At 48.3% G+C, this 20,007-nt stretch overlaps 1 protein-coding gene across 1 annotated transcript; it reads right to left on the reverse strand.

Annotated features, from left to right (window-relative positions):
- Positions 1 to 1,002: 1,002 nt before the first annotated feature.
- Positions 1,003 to 14,457, reverse strand: LOC125367550 (golgin subfamily A member 2-like). Its single transcript, XM_048368236.1, has 7 exons — positions 14,297 to 14,457; positions 13,530 to 13,595; positions 9,279 to 9,415; positions 6,440 to 6,594; positions 4,359 to 4,444; positions 1,825 to 3,613; positions 1,003 to 1,626 (listed from the first exon to the last, which is right to left on the reverse strand). Exons 1-7 carry the CDS (start codon positions 14,455 to 14,457, stop codon positions 1,003 to 1,005), a joined length of 3,018 nt encoding a protein of 1,005 aa, XP_048224193.1.
- Positions 14,458 to 20,007: the final 5,550 nt, after the last annotated feature.

Below are 20,007 nucleotides of genomic sequence, written 5' to 3' on the forward strand. Positions count from 1 at the left end.
GGTAGAGTTTTTTTCAGAAGCTACTGAACTGATGGGAAGAAAGACTGGATCAACACGAAATGGTGGGCCCTGTGGGTCTCCTCCACCTCTGTGCTCTTGGTTATGGGAGCTTCCTCCCCAGGATACGCCACATCCACCCCCCTTTCCGTCCCTCCACCCAGTGCCAGGACGACCTGAGCCGCCATTTGACCCTTATGAGCCTGTTGCTCCACGAGACACCCCATCAGGCCACCCTTTGTTCCCCTAGTGGACAGGGTTCAAACCAGGCTGGGGGGAGGGACGGTGGCCCTCATGGGCCCGAGTTTGGAGCGTAGCCTGAAAGCTGTCGGCTCCTCCTGGGCCCATTCCACTCATTTTGGACTGCAGGGTGGGCCACGCTGGTGATTCCTGTGATGTTCCCGACCTCTTTGTGGCGGAGCTCAGGAACAGATCAGCAGATCTGCATATCCTCCGCTTGTGGGCTGAGAGCTCCCACCTCCTAACCCCAGGCAGTGCTCCCCACAGTGGTACCGGCTATGTCTCCTGACACCTTGCTCCTCCCCAAGAAGAGCACCCAGAAAACCAGGAAAATGACCACAGGAATCCCCTTCCCCCAAGAGGCACAAAAGAGCACTCTGTTGCTCCATGGCAGGAGGCAGTTTGAAAAGTCCACATTCAGGTGGTTTCACTGTTGAGTGAGTCACACTCATATTCTTACACAAACCCAGGTATGGCGAGTCAATTGCCCTCTCAGGAGTCTCATTGTGACCACGAGCTGCAGCACAAGGGGCTGAAACTGTACTTTGACACCAAACCTCATTTTACAGGAGCAAGGACAATGGACCCTAAAAACTATCCAAAACGGGAGAACAGAACCTGTACAAATGAGCATAAGAGCCATTTATTGTCAATTCTCACAGACTGTACTTATTACATGTGCGATAATTTTATACCACCCGCAGTAGAGTAGGTTTGACTATACACTAAAAGTACCAACTTTGAACAATGGATTCCTCTCCATTGCTATGATTGCTTAACAAAATTCAAAAGTCTGGACCAGAACGGGATGGGGCGTTCATTCCCCAAGCCCCCAACGTGTGTGGTGGAGTCCTCTAGGGGGCACTGAACCGCAGGCCCTGCCGTGGAAGGTTCCACGTCTTCATCGAGTGGGATTTCCTCAAGACCGTCGTGCTCCTCGCTACATTCAGTCTTCATGGGGCCTGCCAAGTCTGAAGTGGTGTCAGCAGAAGGGGCCTCGGTGTCGGCCTGCATCTTGTCCTGGCCCTCCAGGCCTTCAGCTGCAAGACGCAACAGCAGCTCCTGCAGCTCCTTCTTCTTCTGCTGCTTCTCCTGGGACAGCAGGTCGACATGTTCATCTTTCTCCTTTAGCAGGGTCTCCAGATCTTCCATCTGCTCTTTGCAGGCCACAATGGACTTTTCGATGGCGGTAATGTGATCTGATAGCTGGCTGCATTGCTGTCGCAGGTCATCCACTCCACTCTGGAAGTCCACCGTGTCAGGCAGGTCGGGACTGAAGCAGAGTTGCAGCTCCCTCTTGAGCCCCTGTGTGTCCTGCTTCCTCTTCCCAAACAAGCCGTGGGTCCTCGCTCTGGGTAAGAGGGCCTCTTGATCCAGCTTGGTCTGGTACTGGGCTCCCAGGTTGGCCAGGCACCTGCAGCGGGCCTGCTGCTCCTGCAGCTGCTGGCTGAGTTTTTCCTTTTTCCATTCAGCAGCGGATAATGCTTTCTGGAAAATGTCCCTGATGTCTTGAGGGCTGTCCACATCGTCAGGGACGGTTACGTCGAGTGGGGTTGCCTCCGCCCCCCTTTCTTCCCCGTTACTCACTGCTTGGCCTTCTGGAGGGAACGCCAGGCCACTCAGCTGGGCCTGCAGTTGCTCCTTCTCTTGCCTTGCTGCTTCTAGACACTTGAGAGTGTCCTGTAACTGTTCCCTTTCCATCTGGGCCAGCAACTTGCTCTGTTCTTGCTCCTGCTTCAGCTGCTCCAGCAGCTGGTTCTGCATCTGCAGTTGCTCCTGCAGGGCATCGTTTTCTGTCCTCAGCTTCCAATTGGAGAATGTGTGCCGATCGCAGGTGTCTCTGAGTTTCTGCAGCTGGATCCGATACTGGCCCTGCAGCTTCTGCCCCTCCTGAGCCAAGAAGCTCGCCCTCTCAGCCTCCTCTTTCCACTTTTGCAGATTGTTCTCTTGCTGCTTCAGCTTCTCCTGCAGCTGTTCCTTCAGGTGCTGTTCTGAGCTCAGCGCGCTGGCGAGCTCCTCCTTCTCACCGCTCAGCTGGTGGAAAGCATCCTGCAGCTGCAGCAGTGGATCTTCGATCTCTCCGTCTTGCACATGTGTGCATCTCTCTGTGTCCTTTGTCTTGTGCCGATCCTCGGCAGGCCTAGGAACGGGTTCCTGGGCTGCCTGTTCCAGTCTACACAGCCGCTCCTGTTGCTCCAGGTTCTGGAGACGGAGGCTGTGGTTTTCCTGTACCTGCAAGTGAAGCTGTTGCTTCAGGTCCTTGACCTCCTCCTGCATCTGCAAGGCCTGGGCCTGCAGCTGTTGCTCAGCCTGAGCTGGTCCTGCGGGTGCCTGCAGCTCTGCCAGTTGTTTTCTAACCTCCTCCAGGTTGACCTCCAGCTCCAACACCTGCCTCTGCCCTCTCTCTCTCTCCTCTCTAAGATGCTTCATCTCTTGGGATTGCTGCTGGATCATGTCCTCGCACATGGCCCTCTCCCTCCTCAGGTATATGGCAAAGTTGTCCCTTTCTGACCTCATGGCCATCACCAGCCTTCTCAGGTTGTCCACTTGCCTTTTCAGCACTGCCCGCTCCTCTGCGGCTTTTTGGAGCTTGTGAATTCTGTTTTGCATGTTGAGCTTCTGGGTGCAGAGGACTTGCAGCTTTCTTTGCAATTCGCTGTTGATTTCCTCCAAATCACCACTCCTGCTCTGTTTCTGGTCTTGGATGAGCTGTGGATTGTTCTTTTGAGTGTCATCCTGTTGGGTGGTGACTTGGTTCAAGGCTATGTCTTGCTCTGCAACTTGCTGCGGTGCAGCCTGCCGGCGGCTGGTGACCCCTTCCTGCTCCCTTTTTCTCTCATTAAACACTTGCTGCATGCGGGCCAGGGCACAGTGTAAATTGCGTTCTTCTTCAACCAACATCTGTATCGTTACCTTGTGGGCTTCCAGTTCTTTTTGCATTGCTTCTTTCTCTTGGGCTCTCCTCCAATTCTCTTTTTGTTGTCGATGCTGCAGGAGTTTCTTTTCCGCCTTCAGTTGGTGGATCTCACTGGAGAGCTGTTGGTTTTGTAACTTGCTGCAGTGCAGGGTAAGCATGAGGGATTGGTAGTGCCTCCTCAGATCCTCGATGCTATTGGGAGCTATGACACTCTCCACCCAGGAAGCTCTCGAGCTGCACGAAGGCAGGGCAGCCTCAGGGGAGGCGTGCCCTTTGGCTCTACGCTTAGTTGATTGACCATACCCAGTGGTGTTTCTCTTGGGATGATGGCCCTTGACAGTTTTCTTCTTTGTGTTAGATTGTGCAGGTCCACTTGCAGGACAATTCTGCTGGTATTCTTGCCGTAGTTGATTTGCTGCAGCTGTTTGATTTTGGCTGGTTTCTTCAGACCTCCGAGCCCTGGGGCAGCAGGGAAGACAGAGTCGCCACATTCCCAGGCGGTCTGAAATCTATAATCTATAATCTACAATCTACAATCCACAATCTACAATCTACAATCACTAACAATATCTATTTCTCTCTATACGTCTTAGCTCACTGATAATCACTGTCACCACTCGGCCACCTCCACCTCCCTCAACGGCTGGGAGTGGTGTAAGCCCACAGAGGGAATACCAGTGCTAGTAGACAGCAGAGGATATGGGCGTGGCCCCAAGTCTGCCATCCCATTGGTCAGCGAGGAGTGTGAAATAATAGAGGGTGGCCAGGGACTTGTGATCCAGGCAGAATGGGTGGAGTCCTGATGACAGCTGCTCCTGCAGCCCTATCCACATCTAACTCTGCCCAGTGTAGTTGTGGGCAAGCGTGGGACTTGCTAGAGCTGGATAGGTGCTCAGCTTTACCTGTAGCTTTCCTGGCTTCCCTCACACAACAACTGTGGCACCCAGGCTTTCAGTTGCCTTCCAGGAAGTGGCACCAAGAAACACAGCCTCTCTGCCCATGTCCAATTTCTTGTGGTTTTCATTCCATGAAGTAGTAGCTCTATTCTAACCACCTTTGGTGAAACTTGTTTTCTGATCAGGGAGTCACTGAGTTTTCTGAAGTTCTTGATATAACCTGCTCTTGTGGTCCCTGAGGAACTGGAGAGCTCAGGGCCATCACAGGTCCAGGGCTCCTCTGCATGAGTGTTTCCCACGTTGCTTACGTAGGCCTTGCGTACTGCAGTGCACTTGGTCTGGGGGTCTCAGAGGAATCAAATAGACTCTTGGGAGAAATGAGAATGTCCTGCTTCTATCAAGGAGTATGTGAAATCTAGATCAACACAAAGAGTAACGTGCACATAACAAAACAATTCTACTAAGCCAGAGTCCACTACCCAGCCACTCCCTAATTATGTTGTGTTCACAGTCCAGTGTAAGCGCTTGAGATCACAAAATTCCATGGAAGCACGGCTAAAGAGGTGAAGGAGTTTTATTGAAGAACAGCCTCCACCTCCAAACATGGGCCTGTGGCGGACTACCTTGTCATGGGCAAGCTACCCAGACCTCAGAACCTACAACCCAAAGCAGCCTCTACCTCCAAACTCCAACAAGCTCAACCTCCAAACTTCCATAATGCCGAAGGAGCTAGCTTCTTTCAATTTCTCTTTCCTGCATGCCTGGCCTCTTCTCATGCCTCTCCCCTCTCTGCAGACTTACTTGAGGCCTCAAGGCTTCTCTGCAGGCTTCCTTGAGGCCTTAAGGCCTTTCACAGACCTCGGGCTTCTTCCCAAAGGCCCCTTAGCAGGCTCAGGCACTGCTGTGCCCAGCTCCTCTGCTATACTCCTGTGGCAGACACTTCTTGCTGCTTCCTTCCGTCCTGCTTCACCGCACACAATGCCCCTCGGTTCCTCTCTACATACACCCTGCCCGCTCCTATGGCCACCCCCCTACATACCCACCCACATTCGCATACATACAATTGCTGCCTCCCCTTGAACGCAGGCCCAGTAAAGACACCTCCACATCATGCTCCAGTGGCTCTGATGCCCCCACCTCAAGCTGGTTAGCACATTCCCTAATGGTTTACATGTCCAATCAAATCATTAATTTGATTCTCTTTTTTGGGTAGAGGGGCTTCCCCCAATTTCCATTAAACAGGAAAGGTACAGCAAATCAAACAGGCTTTCTGTACAAAGGTCTGGCCAGTAAAGCTACCGTAACACATTAACAAAAATGAGGGGTAATCATAACAAAAACTTATGTCCCTGTTGACCACATCAATTAATGCTGGGTAGCCCTGTCTTTAGGGGATTTTCTGAATATCTCTGAAGAGTCCATCTTTAGCCATCTGTTGGATATTGTCCCACTGCCTTTTTCCCATGAGAGTGATGAATCTCCTGCTGTTTTCCCGTACATTCAATACCTGACTGTACTTAGCACTGCCGAGTAAGATCCTTGCCACTTTGGTTCCAATTCAGGAGCATGATGCCTTTTAACCCAAACTAGGTGCCAGGCAAGAAATAGTGGGTAGAGTTAGTTTGCAAGTATCAGTGGGCCTGGGCATCAACGTGTATGGTTATCAAATTGTCTTTAAAGTTGATTAGAGAAGGAATAAATCAGTGTGATGAACATTTGGTACGCTGAGTTCATCACAAAACAAGATCACTGGGTGCTTGTGGCTCACACAAATATTCCTCGCTACTTGGGAAGCAGAGATTAAGACTATAGCTCAAGGTCAACCTGGTGCAAACTTTCACAAGACTTCATCTGACCCAACCGCTCGCTGGGTGCATTGGTGCTTGCCTAGCATCCCAGGTTCATGGGAATCTCAGAACCCAAGGTTCATCATTCCAGGCCAGTCTGGGTGGAAGGTAGCAAAACTCCACAGGCAAAGCTGGGCAGAATGGGGTATGCCTGTCTTTGCAGCTACATTATTATCAAGAATAGTAGTAAGATTTTCTTGTTTATATTTTACTTGTATTTATTTATTCATTTAGCCACTCGGGCAACGTGAACTCTGGGCTTGGGTGCTATCCTTGAGCTTCTTTTGCTCAATGCTAGCCCTCAACCACTTGAGTCACAGTACTCCTTCCAGATTTGCCTAAGTAGTTTATTGGATATAAGAGTCTCATGGATTTTCCTGTCCAGGGTGTCTTTGAACTGTGATCGTAATATCTCAACTTCCTAAGTAGCTAGGTTTACAGGAGTGAGCCACCAGTGCCTGACTCTAATGTGATTTTATTTTTCCTGCATCTTCCAAGGGAATTTGATCAAATGAATTCTTTCTCATATTGCTTATACTCACAAGATACATCTCCAGTGTAAGTTCTAATATGACTATAAAGATCGGTGGAACAAGTGACAACTTTATCACATTGTTTAAACCCATAGCATTGCCCACATTGCTTACATCTAGAGGGTTGTGCTCCAGTGTGTGTTCTTTGATGTGTTTGCAGATCGCTGGAACAAGTAATGCTTTTCTACATTCCTACATAGATTGGGTTTCTCTCTAGTTTGAAATCTTTTCTGCTCTTTAAGGTGATGAGGAGAAATGAAAGCTTTCTCGCATTACTTATATCGCATATTGTGCATTCTCCTCAGTGTGACTTCTCTCATGTCTTCAATGGATACTAGCACAGTCGAAGCCTTTCTCACATTGCTTACATCCAAAATATCCACCATAACTGTGAGTTCCTACGTGTCTTTGAAGGGTTTTAAAACAAGGGAGGGATTTTCCCCAGTACTCACATTCACAGTGTTTCTCTTCAGTGTGAATTGTTTTCAAGTGTATGAAATGAAGTGGGATGTCTGAAGTCTTTCCCCAATTTTGGACATGTTAATGTTCCATTGCGAATTCATTCATGGATTTCAATGTCATGCTATTTGTCGCCGAAGGCTTTCCCACAGTGATGTTATGCATGGAGTTTAAAGGCAGTGCTGTCACAAGTTTCATCTGAAATGATGAACTTCATTTCCATGACTCCTTTGGATGTCTGGTCACATGATTGGATTTTTTTTTTTTTTTTTTTTTGGCCAGTCCTCGGCCGTGAACTCAGGGCCTGTCCCTGGCTTCTTTTTTGCTCAAGGCTAGCACTCTGCCACTTGAGCCACAGCACCACTTCTTTCCATTTTCTGTATATGTGGTGCTGAGGAATCGAACCCAGGGCCTTATGTATAGGAGGCAAGCACTCTTGCCACTAGGCCATATTCCAAGCCCCACAGAATTGGAGTTTTGCAGGATCTCCATTTTCATGTCTATGAACGTACTGGGAAGAGGTAGAGGATTACAAAATGTCTCTACATTTCCTGGTACTCATAGGTTTTGTGTCTGGTGTGAATTTTGAGGGCACATCTATAAGGAAATACGATATGACTTCTGCACAACCAGTGTTAATCCAGGAAAGGTTTCTTGTTTAGAGTATGGTCTGGAGCCTGTTGGAAGGGCTCTATTCAAAGAATACTTTGTTTCTAATCAGATCCTGGGTACTTCTTCATCTATTTCTCTTGGAATGTCTGCAGTCATCTTTAACATTTTTTCAGTCCTGTTTTATTCCTAGAGAGGCCATGTTCCTGAACTTTTCCAAAATTACATCTCTGTAGGATTTCTTTTGGAAAGAATTGGGCAAAGACCACTCTTTTAGAATGGAGGACAAGACCACATCCTCAAAGGTCACTGGCTCTGTTTTATTTTTTTCCTCCTGTTTGTCCCTGGATTTCCCTAGAGGATTTCTCTGTTCTTGGTGGACTGAGTTAATTGTCACTGGACTAGATTACTGATCATGAGAGTGGGTTGTCAAAAGGGAGGTGGCCTCTCTCATGTTTTGAGTGGAAGCAGCTTGAGCCTCACCAGCTGCAACGGCCTGAACTTGGAATTGGTTGCCTTCAAAATTGTGAGCCAGAACACATTTTCTTACATAGAAATTACCCAGCTTTAGGTATTGTGCCCTAGTTACAAAGTCAAACACACACCAGAGTATGTCTATGGCTTGTGCTTACACAGGCATGTGCACTCATCCACTTCTCTTTTCTTATATCCCTAAGGACTTGAAACAGAAGAGACAGTGTGGGGCCCACTGACTGGCCCCGCCTGTCCGTGCTTAGGAGGTCTGTGGTTGTTGCACCTCTGGAGTGAGACCCTGAAGAGCCCTGCCTGCCTTAGTCCCTGGGGTGGTGCTTGCTTGCACCGCCTCCCAGAAGAGGGATCCCGGTTAGCCCCGCCTGCCTTCTGGGTCCGAACTGGAAAGGTGCTCTAGCTGGCCACGCCTCCCAGCCTTAAGACCATGTGCAGCAAGATGGCTGCTGGCAGTATCCTGCGGGTGGTCCTGTTAATACTTAGGCCGCCCCTTAGGGAGGTCCCATGGCCTTCCACCCTTGACTGACAGCTTGGACCGCCAGTCATTGCCCCTGGCTAGGTATGTTACCCCCTCCTCTTCCTGCTGCCATTGCCCATACTTAAGATCGGGTCCACCCACTAACACGGACAGCAGTGTTGAACCTCTCCCGAGTCGTCTGATTGTCCAACTGTCGGCGAAAGGTTGGGTTGGGCTGGGTGGGGGCAGCTCGCCGCTCGTTTCGTGGGTTCACACTCAGCGGGGTGCGCTTCTTGCCTCTCCCGCTGGTTGGGAGAGCACCCGGGGTGCAGGGACCCCTGAAACTGGCGCCTGAACCGGGACTCAGGATGCAGGACACAGGACACAGGAAACAGATAGCAAAGGACACAGGAAACATAAAGCACAGGACACAGGAACTATCGGTGAGCCCAGTGAAGCGAGTTTACGTAGGTAAGAGTCTCCCCGGGGAAGAATGGGGGGCAAACTCCAAGCCAGCTGTGTAATCCAGCCTTCCGGGTGCTGAGATACAGGCTCCAAAATGCCCGACAGGATATCTCAGACTCCCAGGCTGTAAAGAGCAGGAGAAATTGATACATTGTATCCCTTGGCTGGCAGAAGTGGATCCCACTTCTCCCAGGAGAGCGGATTAGCTTCTGCCTCATTAAGTTTCTCCCAAGAAGAGCCTGAAGAATTTGTTGTAGAAAAAGTACTGGACCTATGTGTAGTGAATGGGAAGGTCCCTCCTGGACCCCCACGGGAGCAGCTTGTCAGGGCCCTGGTGTGGGAGGGAATGACCACAGACCACAAACTAACCTGTGCGGGGACCTCGGGGCAGGAGGCTTCCGTTCCCCTCACGAATCCGCACCGCCAATCCTAAAGGCCATTGTTCCTGCCGATGGCTCCAGAGCCCCCTGGTGTGGGTGGGACAGTGGCCACTCTCCCTAGATAAACTAGAAAAATTAAGAGAAATAGTATTAGAGCAGTTGACCTTGGGACATATCGGACCTTCGTTAAGTCCATGGAACAGCCCTGTATTTGTGATACAAAAGGCCTCAGGCAAATGGCGGATGTTACAGGACCTGAGAAAAATTAATGAGCGGATGATTCCCGCAGGCACCCCCTTACGAAGGCTGCCATGGATCCCCTCCATTCCTCGGGATCTGAATCTTATTACAGTAGACATCCAGGATTGTTTCTTTTCCATTCCTCTTAACCCACAAGACTGTGAGAAGTTTGCCTTCTCCATCCCCTCGGTTAACTACCAGGGGCAAGACCAAAGATATGAATGGGTAGTGCTACCTCAGGGCATGGCTAACAGCCCAGCCTTCTGCCAACATTATGTGTCACAGATCCTACAACCCCTTCAGAGCCAGTCAGATAGTATCTTATATGTTTATATGGATGATATTATAATTGGGGCAGCGGACGCCCGAGTATTGGACACCGCCTATAGAAAGCTTCGGATGCTTCTACAGAAGGGAGGATTGCACATATCTAAAGACAAGGTTCAGACCTTACCTCCCTTTAAGATTTTGGGGGCAGACCTTGGGCTAGACTCTGTTTGCCCCCTCAAGCCTCAATTATCCTTTCAGCCATCCTATACCTTGACAGAGTTGCAAAAGCTTCTGGTGAAGTTAATTGGCTAAGGTCTTGGCTTCACCTGCCTACAGAAGATTTGCTTCCGCTTTTTGACTCTTTAAAGGATAAAGCCCCCACTGATATTGTTACAATAACTCCATCACTTCAAGTGGTATTTCAAAAAATTCAGACGGCCTTACATATGGCACAATTGGCTTGCTATAGGCCCGAATGCCCCCTTTGTCTCTGGATCATTCCTGGCTCAGAGCTTTCCTCAGCTGCCATTACTCAGGTGGGTGAGCGTCTCCAATGGGTGCATGCATCGGTAGGAGGGGCTCCCAGGGTTTATTCCCAGCTAGACCAGCTAGCTGCCCTGGTAATTAAGGGCAGGGATACTTCCCTGAGACATTATGGGCGGGATCCTGATGTGCTAGTTGTTCCCTATGGCTGTCAGATTTTGAATGGGTTCGAAGAAACCATAACTGGTGTCTAGTGCCTTAGAAGGTTTCATGGGGAAGCTGGACTGCCATTATGGCATGTCAAAATGGGTGACCTCATTTTCAAGGTTACAGTGGACTTTCCCCATACTTTTTTCCACCAAAACCCTTATTAAAGCTGTGAATGTTTTTACTGATGGAGGAGAAGCGGCGTCTGCCAGGGTGATATACTCCACCTCCTCCTCTGTCAATAAGGAGAAAAGCACCTGCTACTTTGAGCCAGTTACAGGGTCTGCACAGTTTAAGGAACTGTAGGCAGTTACCCTGGCACTAACCCATGTTCAGCAGCCAATGAACCTGTTCTCTGACAGTTGTATGTAGTTAATTTATTACAAACCCTAGTGTCATCATACATTAAACTAGATAAAAACCCAATTACTCCTTTAATGATCCAAGTCAGGTCCTTACTAAAAGCAAGGGCTGAGCCTGTCTTCTTGCAGCATCTCTGAGGACATCAAGATCTACCTGGAAACCTGGCACAAGGTAACCAAGTGGCTGATCACCTGGCCACTAATGGGACTGTTATAGCTACAGCCACTATACAGCCTCAAAATTTTCAAATGGCTCAAGGACTCCATGAGCGTACGCATTTAAACTGGAGAGGGTTACATCAAAGATTCCCCCTGGTTCCTATAAAGGACTTAAAAAAGATCGTAAGGACATGCAGATCATGTATGCCATTTCTGCACGTCCCGCCTCTGCAATCCCCCGGAATTAAACCCAGGGGTATCAAGCCTAATGTTATATGGCAGACTGATGTAACCCACTATGCTCCCTGTGGAAAATTAAAAAATATATTTAAGTGCATAGACACCCATTCAAATGCCTGCTGGGGCAACTGCCCACACAGGCGAAAGAGCCCGGCATGCTGAAAGTCATTTTCTACAATGTTTTGCTATCCTAGGGCTGCCCTTACAGGTAAAGACCGATAATGGACCTTGCTTTATAAGCAAACCATTACAGGAATTTTTTCAAATGTGGAATTTTAAACACACCACTGGAATACCGTACAATCCAAGGGGTCAAGCCATAACGGAGAGGCATAACAAGAGCCTAAAGGACCAATTATTAAAACAGAAAGGGGGGGGCAGCCCTCTTGACCAATTAAGGACAACCATGCTTACATTAAATATTTTAAATTTCTCCAGAGACCAACCTCTGACAGCCTTTCAGAGGCATTGGTCAGTTCAGACACCTTATTCAAAGGTGCAAGTCTGATGGAAGGACCCCTTACTGGATCATGGCGAGGTCCTGACCCTCTTAGTAGCATGGGAAGAGGTTTCAGATGTGTTTTCCCGATTGGGAAACCAAGCCCAATTTGGATACCTGCTAGAGACCTAAGATATTGTTCACCAGAACCCCAAAGCGCTCTCTCTCTCTCGAGGTACGATCTTTGTTCTCCTCAGGAATAAAGAAAAAGACCAAGATGGATCTCTTCCTGCTCCTCCCTGGAACCACGGGAGGCCTGTATGCATGTGTCAGTGGCGGACGACAGTGGTGACAGCCAGCCTCCCTTCCTTCCAGTGCCCAGCCCTGCCTGCTGTTTGTTTCTTAGACTCTACCTCAGCGTCTTTTGTGGTGCAATGTTTCTCTGTGGCAATATCACCTACAGCTTTGCCCATGAACTGGACTGGATCACTGGCAACTTGGCTGCCGTGGACCTCCAGAACCGCCAAGGCCTGGACCTGTTTCTACCTCACCATCAGAGATGGGGGATGGCGCTGCCTGCCCACCTTGAGCAGCACAGGGACGGACTGAACTCTAACTGTCCCTGGACTGAGCCAGATGGGTGGTTCCCCTACACTCTCCCCTTCGTGGGAGAGACCCCCCCCCATGACCTTTGTGTTCGCATTTGCCACTGTGCTTATATTGCCTTTGTATTTACACCTGACCATGCTAGGGCAAATAGGCTTCCCCTAGTTCTTAAGCAATGAGCCAGATCTTTCCAGTCAACGGTGGTCTGGCAGCATTATGCTGCTTTTAGCCATTTGGGAACCCTAGGAGTTTGGTCATGGCCCCTACCAGGATGTGCAGTCTACCGGAGTGTACAGGTGTGAGGCAGAAATAGCAGGGCCTCCTCTAATGCGCAGACCCCTCTCCCCCCGAGTTCCTTTGCTGGGGCTGGCAAGCCTCGCAGTTAGGATGGCCCGAAGAGCTAGGATGGTCAGCCTAAGACGGGTAAGATTCTTCAAGGGGGGAACAACCTAAGAGAGGCGCATTCTCGAGTAGGACATCCACCTGCTTATTAAAAAAACAAAAAAGGGGGATATGTGGGGCACACTGACTGGCCCCGCCTGTCCGTGCCCCGGAGGTGTGTGGTTGTTGCGTCTCGGGAGTGAGGCCCCAAAGAGGCCGCAGGTCCTGGCTACTTCTTCATCTGTTTCTTTAAGGGATTTTGGATACCTTTGTGATTCCACGCTGCCTCTGATGGTAGATTATCCTAGGCCTGTGGATATCAGATCAAATAGTCTTGCCATTTGAAGGCAGGAGAGATAGCGCTACTGGAACATAATGATTCAGGGTAGTGTGGCTTCATGGGAGGGTAATCTGGACATCTGGGGACCCTTGTCTTTTCTCTCTGAATTTTGGAATGCTTTCAATTGGGAGCCCAGGGAACAGAGGCTGCTTCCTTGGTTTGTGTTCTCAGATGCTCTAGCACCCTGTCTGCTTCATTGGTGTACTTTGTGACTGTAAGCCGTAATTCTACCGGGGTAATTCACCAGGAAACAGAGGCTGAGTCTACACATTTATGTACTTCACTCTGTATACTCAGGCTCATTCACTTTGCTTTGTGTTCCAAATGTGCATTTTTTTCTCAATAAATCATCCTCTGATAAGAATAAACATATAAATTATTAGTCATGCGAGGATTTGGATCATGCTTAATTTACCCTCAATGAAAAATGCTTAAATTAGTACCATTTAAAGGTTTTCTCTTTAGCTCAGTAGCTGTCTGGAGCTACAGTCTGCTCATTTTGGCCCTTCCCACCTTCCATCTACAAAAGGCTCCACATACCCATCCCAGGCTCGGAACACATCTGTCTCTCCTCTGTTCCTGTGGGAGCAGGCAGATAGCCTACATAATGGGTGTCTGCCCCACTCCCACATCTAAGACATTATAAAAAAGACCATTTTGACCACGTGATTAAGGGCCATCCTCCTTCAAGGGCTCCCATCTTCATTTCAGCCTGGACAGGCACATATCGAACATAAGAACAGTGACAAATGACTGCCGTATGATCTTCCACGGGTGACGCCAGAGCAAGGTAGGCAAATAGCACCTCCTACCATGCCCCTGCTTTCACTTTCATTATTGTGTGGGCATCTGCCTGTCTACAACCTGGGACTGGGCTGGATAGTGTGGGTCATTGAGGTGCACTCAAGGGAAGATCTAAGAGTTTAGACCAATAGGTCTTTCTTCCTGGTTACTCAACTCTGCTTCAACAAATGAGTCCTAGTGTATGTGAGCAGTCATAGCATCAGATCCTCTGATTTGCCCACTGTCCTTTCCTTCAGAGGAACATTGTCACTTCCAAGTAACACTTCCTTCCTTTACTGTGCTTTTCTTTGCCAGTGTCTCCCCCTCAGCTCTGCCCCTTTATGCTGTCAGAGCCCCTAGAACATTATTACTTCTACCAAGCACTGCCCGTCAGTGGTAATTTCTGGGAAGCAGACTTTCTTGTGGACAATCCAAGTCATTTTCATGTTGATCGCGACTTTACCTTTAATGTGGTAGAGATTTTTTTCAGAAGCTACCGAACTGATGGGAAGAAAGACTCGATCAACACGAAATGGTGGGCCCTGTGGGTCTCCTCCGCCTCTGTGCTCTTGGTTATGGGAGTTTCCTCCCCAGGATCCGCCACGTCCACCCCCCTTTCAGTCCCTCCACCCAGTGCCAGGACGACCTGAGCCGCCATTTGACCCTTATGAGCCCGTTGCTCCATGAGACACCCCATCAGGCCACGCGTTGTTTCCCTAGTGGACAGGGTTCAAAACAGGCTGGGGGGGGGGGACGGTGGCCCTCATGGGCCCGAGTTTGTAGCAGAGCCTTGAAGCTGTCGGCTCCTCCTGGGCCAATTCCACTCATTTTGGGCTGCAGGGTGGGCCACGCTGGTGATTCCTGTGATGTCCACGACCCCTTTGTGGCGGAGCTTGGGAACAGATCAGCAGATCTGCATATCCTCCGCTTGTGGGCTGAGAGCTCCCACCCCCTAACCCCATGCAGTGCTCCCCACACTGGTACCGGCTCTGTCTCCTGACACCTTGCTGCTCCCCAAGAAGAGCACCCAGAAGAGCAGGAAAAAGGCCACAGGAATCCCCTCCCCCAAGAGGCACAAAAGAGCACTCTGTTGCTCGATGGCAGGAGGCAGTTTGAAAAGTCCACATTCAGGTGGTTTCACTGTTGAGTCACACTGATGTTCTTACACAAACCCAGGTATGGCGAGTCAATTGCCCTCTCAGGAGTCTCACTGTGACCACGAGCTGCAGCACAAGGGGCTGAAACTGTACTTTGACACCAAACCTCATTTTACAGGAGCAAGGACAATGGACCCTAAAAACTATCAAAAAGGGGAGAACAGAACCTGTACAAATGAGCATAAGAGCCATTTATTGTCAATTCTCACAGACTGTACTTATTACATGAGTGATAATTTTACACCACCCGCAGTAGAGTAGGTTTGACTATACAGGAAAAGTACTGACTTTGAACAATGGAATCCTCTCACTTGCTATGATTGCTTAACAAAATTCCAAAGTCTGGACCAGAACGGGATGGGGCGTTCATTCCCCAAGCCCCCAACGTGTGTGGTGGAGTCCTCTAGGGGGCACTGAACCGCAGGCCCTGCTGTGGAAGGTTCCACGTCGGCATCGAGTGGGATTTCCTCAAGTTTGTCGTGCTCCTCGTTATATTCAATCTTCATGGGGCCTGCCAAGTCTGAAGTGGTGTCAGCAGCAGGGGCCTCGGTGTCGGCCTGCATCTTGTCCTGGCCCTCCAGGCCTTCAGCTGCAAAACGCAACAGCAGCTCCTGCAGCTCCTTCTTCTTCTGCTGCTTCTCCTGGGATAGCAGGTCGATATGCTCATCTTTCTCCTGAAGCAGGGTCTCCAGATCTTCCATCTGCTCTTTGCAGACCACAATGGACTTTTTGATGGCGGTAATGTGCTGTGACAGCTAGCTCCATCGCTGCTGCAGGTCATCCACTCCACTCTAGAAGTCCACCTTGTCAGGCAGGTCGGGACTGAAGCAGAGTTGCAGCTCCCTCTTGAGCCCCTGTGTGTCCCGCTTCCTCTTCCCAAACAAGCCGTGGGTCCTCGTCCTGGGTAAGAGGGCCTCTTGATCCAGCTTGGTCTGGTACTGGGCTCCCAGGTTGGCCAGGCACCTGCAGCGGGCCTGCTGCTCCTGCAGCTGCTGGCTGAGTTTTTCCTTTTTCCATTCCGCAGTGGATAATGCTTTCTGGAAAATGTCCCTGATGTCTTGAGGGCTGTCCACATCGTCAGGGACGGTCACGTCGAGTGGGGTTGCCTCCGCCCCCCTTTCTTCCCCGTTACTCACTGCTTGGCCTTCTGGAGGGAACGCCAGGCCACTCAGCTGGGCCTGCAGTTGCTCCTTCTCTTGCCTTGCTGCTTCTAGACACTTGAGAGTGTCCTGTAACTGTTCCCTTTCCATCTGGGCCAGCACCTTGCTCTGTTCTTGCTCCTGCTTCAGCTGCTCCAGCAGCTGGTTCTGCGTCTGCAGGTGCTCCTGCAGGGCATCGTTTTCTGTCCTCAGCTTCCAATTGGAGAATGTGTGCCGATCGCAGGTGTCTCTGAGTTTCTGCAGCTGGATCCGATACTGGCCCTGCAGCTTCTGCCCCTCCTGAGCCAAGAAGCTCGCCCTCTCAGCCTCCTCTTTCCACTTGTGCAGATCATTTTCTTGGTGCTTCAGCTTCTCCTGCAGCTGTTTCTTCAGGTGCTGTTCTGAGCTCAGCACGCTGGCGAGCTCCTCCTTCTCACCGCTCAGCTGGTGGAAAGCATCCTGCAGCTGCAGCAGTGGATCTTCCATCTCTCCGTCTTGCACATGTGTGCATCTCTCTGTGTCCGTTATCTTGTGTCGATCCTCAGCAGGCCTAGGAACGGGTTCCTCGGCTGCCTGTTCCAGTCTACACAGCCGCTCCTGTTGCTCCAGGTTCTGGAGATGGAGGTGTGGTTTTCCAGTACCTGCTAGTGAAGCTGTTGCTTCAGGTCCTTGAACTCCTCCTGCATCTGCAAGGCCTGGGCCTGCAACTGCTGCTCAGCCTGAGGTGGTCCTGCGGGGACCTGCAGCTCTGCAGCTCTGCAGCTCTGCGGCTCTGCAGAAATCTGATGTAGAGAAAAAACAGTGTTCCTCTTATTGAAAGCGAACAACACAACAGAACATTATAAGCTTAAAATGGTTTTCTGTACAGTATCTCTATTTGCTGATATGAACATAAGGGTACATATTTATGGATTCAGATATACATTTTCATTTGTTTCTTTTGAAACAGTTGAAAAAGTGTTTCTATTGAAAAATATAATCAGGCACACTGCAGAATAATGTGTTTTCACTTAATAGTATTTGATAGGCATAATTTTGGTTATGTAAATAAGTAATATGACATCTGCTGTCTACAAGAGACCCACCTTACAGCAAAGGACAAAAACAGGCTTCGAATGAAAGGATGGAGCAAGATCTACCAAGCAAATGCACCCACGAAAACAGCAGGTGTAGCCATTCTGATCTCAGACAAGCTGGACTTCTCCTTAAAGTCAACTCACAAAGACAAAGAAGGGGGCTGGGGATATGGCCTAGTGGCAAGAGAGCTTGCCTCGTATACATGAGGCCCTGGGTTCAATACCCCAGGACCACATATACAGAAAATGGCCAGAAGTGGCGCTGTGGCTCAAGTGGCAGAGTGCTAGCCTTGAGCAAAAGGAAGCCAGGGACAGTGCTCAGGCCCTGAGTCCAAGGCCCAGGACTGGCAAAAGAAAAAAAAAAAAGACAAAGAAGGACACTACATATTAATACAAGGAAAAATCCAGAATCAAGAAATCACGGTGATAAATGTATACTCACTGAACAAAAGAGGCCCTACATATGTCAAGCAAATTGTCACAGAATTACAGAACAAGATAGACACAAACACAATCATAGTGGGTGACTTTAATACTCCTCTCTCTCCAAGAGACAGATCCAACACCCAGAGGATTAGTAAGGGAGCTGAGGACCTAAATAACACCATTTCCCAAATGGATCTAACAGACCTATATAGAACCTTCCACCCTACAGAGACCCAATACACCTTCTTTTCAGCAGCCCATGGATCATATTCCAAAATAGACCATGTCATAGCCCACACAAAGAACCTCAGCAAATACAAAAGTATTGACGTCATCCCATGTATTATATCTGATCACAGTGGATTCAAGGTAACCCTCAACAACAAAAGATACCACAGAGGCTATACACACTCTTGGAGGCTAAACCCCATGCTGCTATCCACAGACCACAGACCAAATTAAAGATGAAATCAATGAATTCATAAGCCACAATGACAAAGAAAACACATTTGAAACACAAAGAAACCTATGGGACACAGCTAAGGCAGTCCTGAGGGGCAAGATCATTGCACTCAGCACCCACATTAAAAGAATGGAAGCAGAGCAGGTGAATAACCTCACAATGAAACTAAAACAACTGGAGAAACAAGAAATGACAGAATCTCAAACGACTAGGAGGGGAGAGATCACAAAGATTAAAGAAGAGATAAATCTGGTTGAAAATAGAAAGACCATTCAACAAATAAATAAGACTAAAAGCTGGTTCTTTGAGAAAATAAACAAAATTGACAGACCCCTTGCAAGACTTACCAAAAAAAGAAGAGAAGAGACTCATATACGTAAAATCAGGGACTCCACCGAAAAAAATACAACAAGTACACACGATATTCAACAATCATAAGGAGCTATTTCCAAAACCTCTACTCAGCGAAAAACAATAATTTTACAGAAATGGATCAATTCTTAGAGAAGTACAAACTGCCCAAACTGAACCAAGAAGAAATAAATCAACTAAATAAACCAATAACTTACGGTGAGATACAGGAGGTAATCAAGAACCTCCCTACTAAGAAAAGCCCAGGCCCAGATGGATTCACCAACGAATTCTAGAAAACCTTTAGTGAGGAGCTAATACCAATACTCCTCAAACTCTTCCGCGAAATAGAAACAGAGGGAGAAATCCCAGACTCATTCTACAAAGCTAATATCATACTATTCCCAAACCAGGCAAAGACCCAACAAAAAAAGAGAACTACAGACCAATATCCCTAATGAACACAGGTGCAAAGCTCCTCAATAAAATATTAGCTAACAGGATCCAGAAATTGATTGAGAAAATCATAAATCATGACCAAGTAGGCTTCATCCCTCAGTCACAAGGATGGTTCAACATCCGTAAATCAATCAACGTAATTCACCACATAAACAGATCTAAAATTAAGAACTACATTGTTATCTCACTCGATGCCCAAAAAGCCTTTGACAAAATACAACATCCATACCATAGGTATGAAAGCTTTGGAGAGAACAGGAATAGATGGAACATTCCTCAAAACAATAAAAGCCATCTACAACAGACCAACTGCTAATATCATATTAAATGGAGAGAAACTTAAATCATTCCCCCTAAACTCAGGAACAAGACAAGGATGCCCACTCTCCCCACTTCTGTTCAACATAGTGCTGGAATCCCTAGCCATAGCAATAAGGCAACAGGAGGACATCAAAGGGATCCTCATCGGCAAGGAAGAAATCAAGTGATCGTATATCTGAAGGACCCAAAAAACTCAGTACCCAAACTCCTACACCTAATCAACCAATTTGGCAAAGTAGCAGGATACAAAATCAATCCACAAAAGCCAGCAGATTTTCTGTACACCAGCAATAGACAAACAGCAAAGGAAATTATGGAAACAATTCCATTTACAGTAGCCAAAAAAAGAATAAAGTACCTAGGTATCAACTTAACCAAGGACGTGACGGACCTATTCAATGAAAACTACAAAAATCTAATCAGGGAAATCAAAGAAGACACAAGGAGATGGAAAGACCTCCATGATAATGGGTAGGCAGAATCAATATAGTGAAAAATGGCCATATTGCCCAAATTGTTATACAAATTTAATGCAATACCTATCAAAATCCTAGCCACATTCTTCACCGACATAGAGAAACCAATCCATAAATTCATATGGAACAGCAAAAAACCTAGAATAGCCAAAGCAATTCTAGGCAAAAAAAGCAGTGCAGGAGGTATCACAATACCAGACTTCAAGCTCTACTACAATGCCATCATAACAAAAACAGCATGTTATTGGTATAAAAACAGATCGGAAGACCAATGGATTAGAATTGAAGACCCAGAAATAAAACCGCACTCTTACAGCCAACTGATATTCGACAAAGGATC

Source organism: Perognathus longimembris, chromosome 19 (genome assembly GCF_023159225.1).
Source record: "Perognathus longimembris pacificus isolate PPM17 chromosome 19, ASM2315922v1, whole genome shotgun sequence".
Taxonomy (NCBI): Eukaryota; Metazoa; Chordata; class Mammalia; order Rodentia; family Heteromyidae; genus Perognathus; species Perognathus longimembris.

What these genes read in the sequence shown, in the direction of transcription:
- LOC125367550 (XM_048368236.1), bottom strand. Translation starts at nt 14,457, where the DNA reads ATGGCGGCTCAGGTCGTCCTGGCACTGGGTGGAGGGACTGAAAGGGGG. An exon ending in CTGCAGTACGCAAGGCCTAC is followed by an intron (nt 3,614 to 4,358) that starts GTAAGCAACGTG and finishes CTGCTGCCCCAG; the next exon opens with GGCTCGGAGGTCTGAAGAAA. An exon ending in TCCCTCCAGAAGGCCAAGCA is followed by an intron (nt 1,627 to 1,824) that starts GTGAGTAACGGG and finishes CTGGGAGCCCAG; the next exon opens with TACCAGACCAAGCTGGATCA.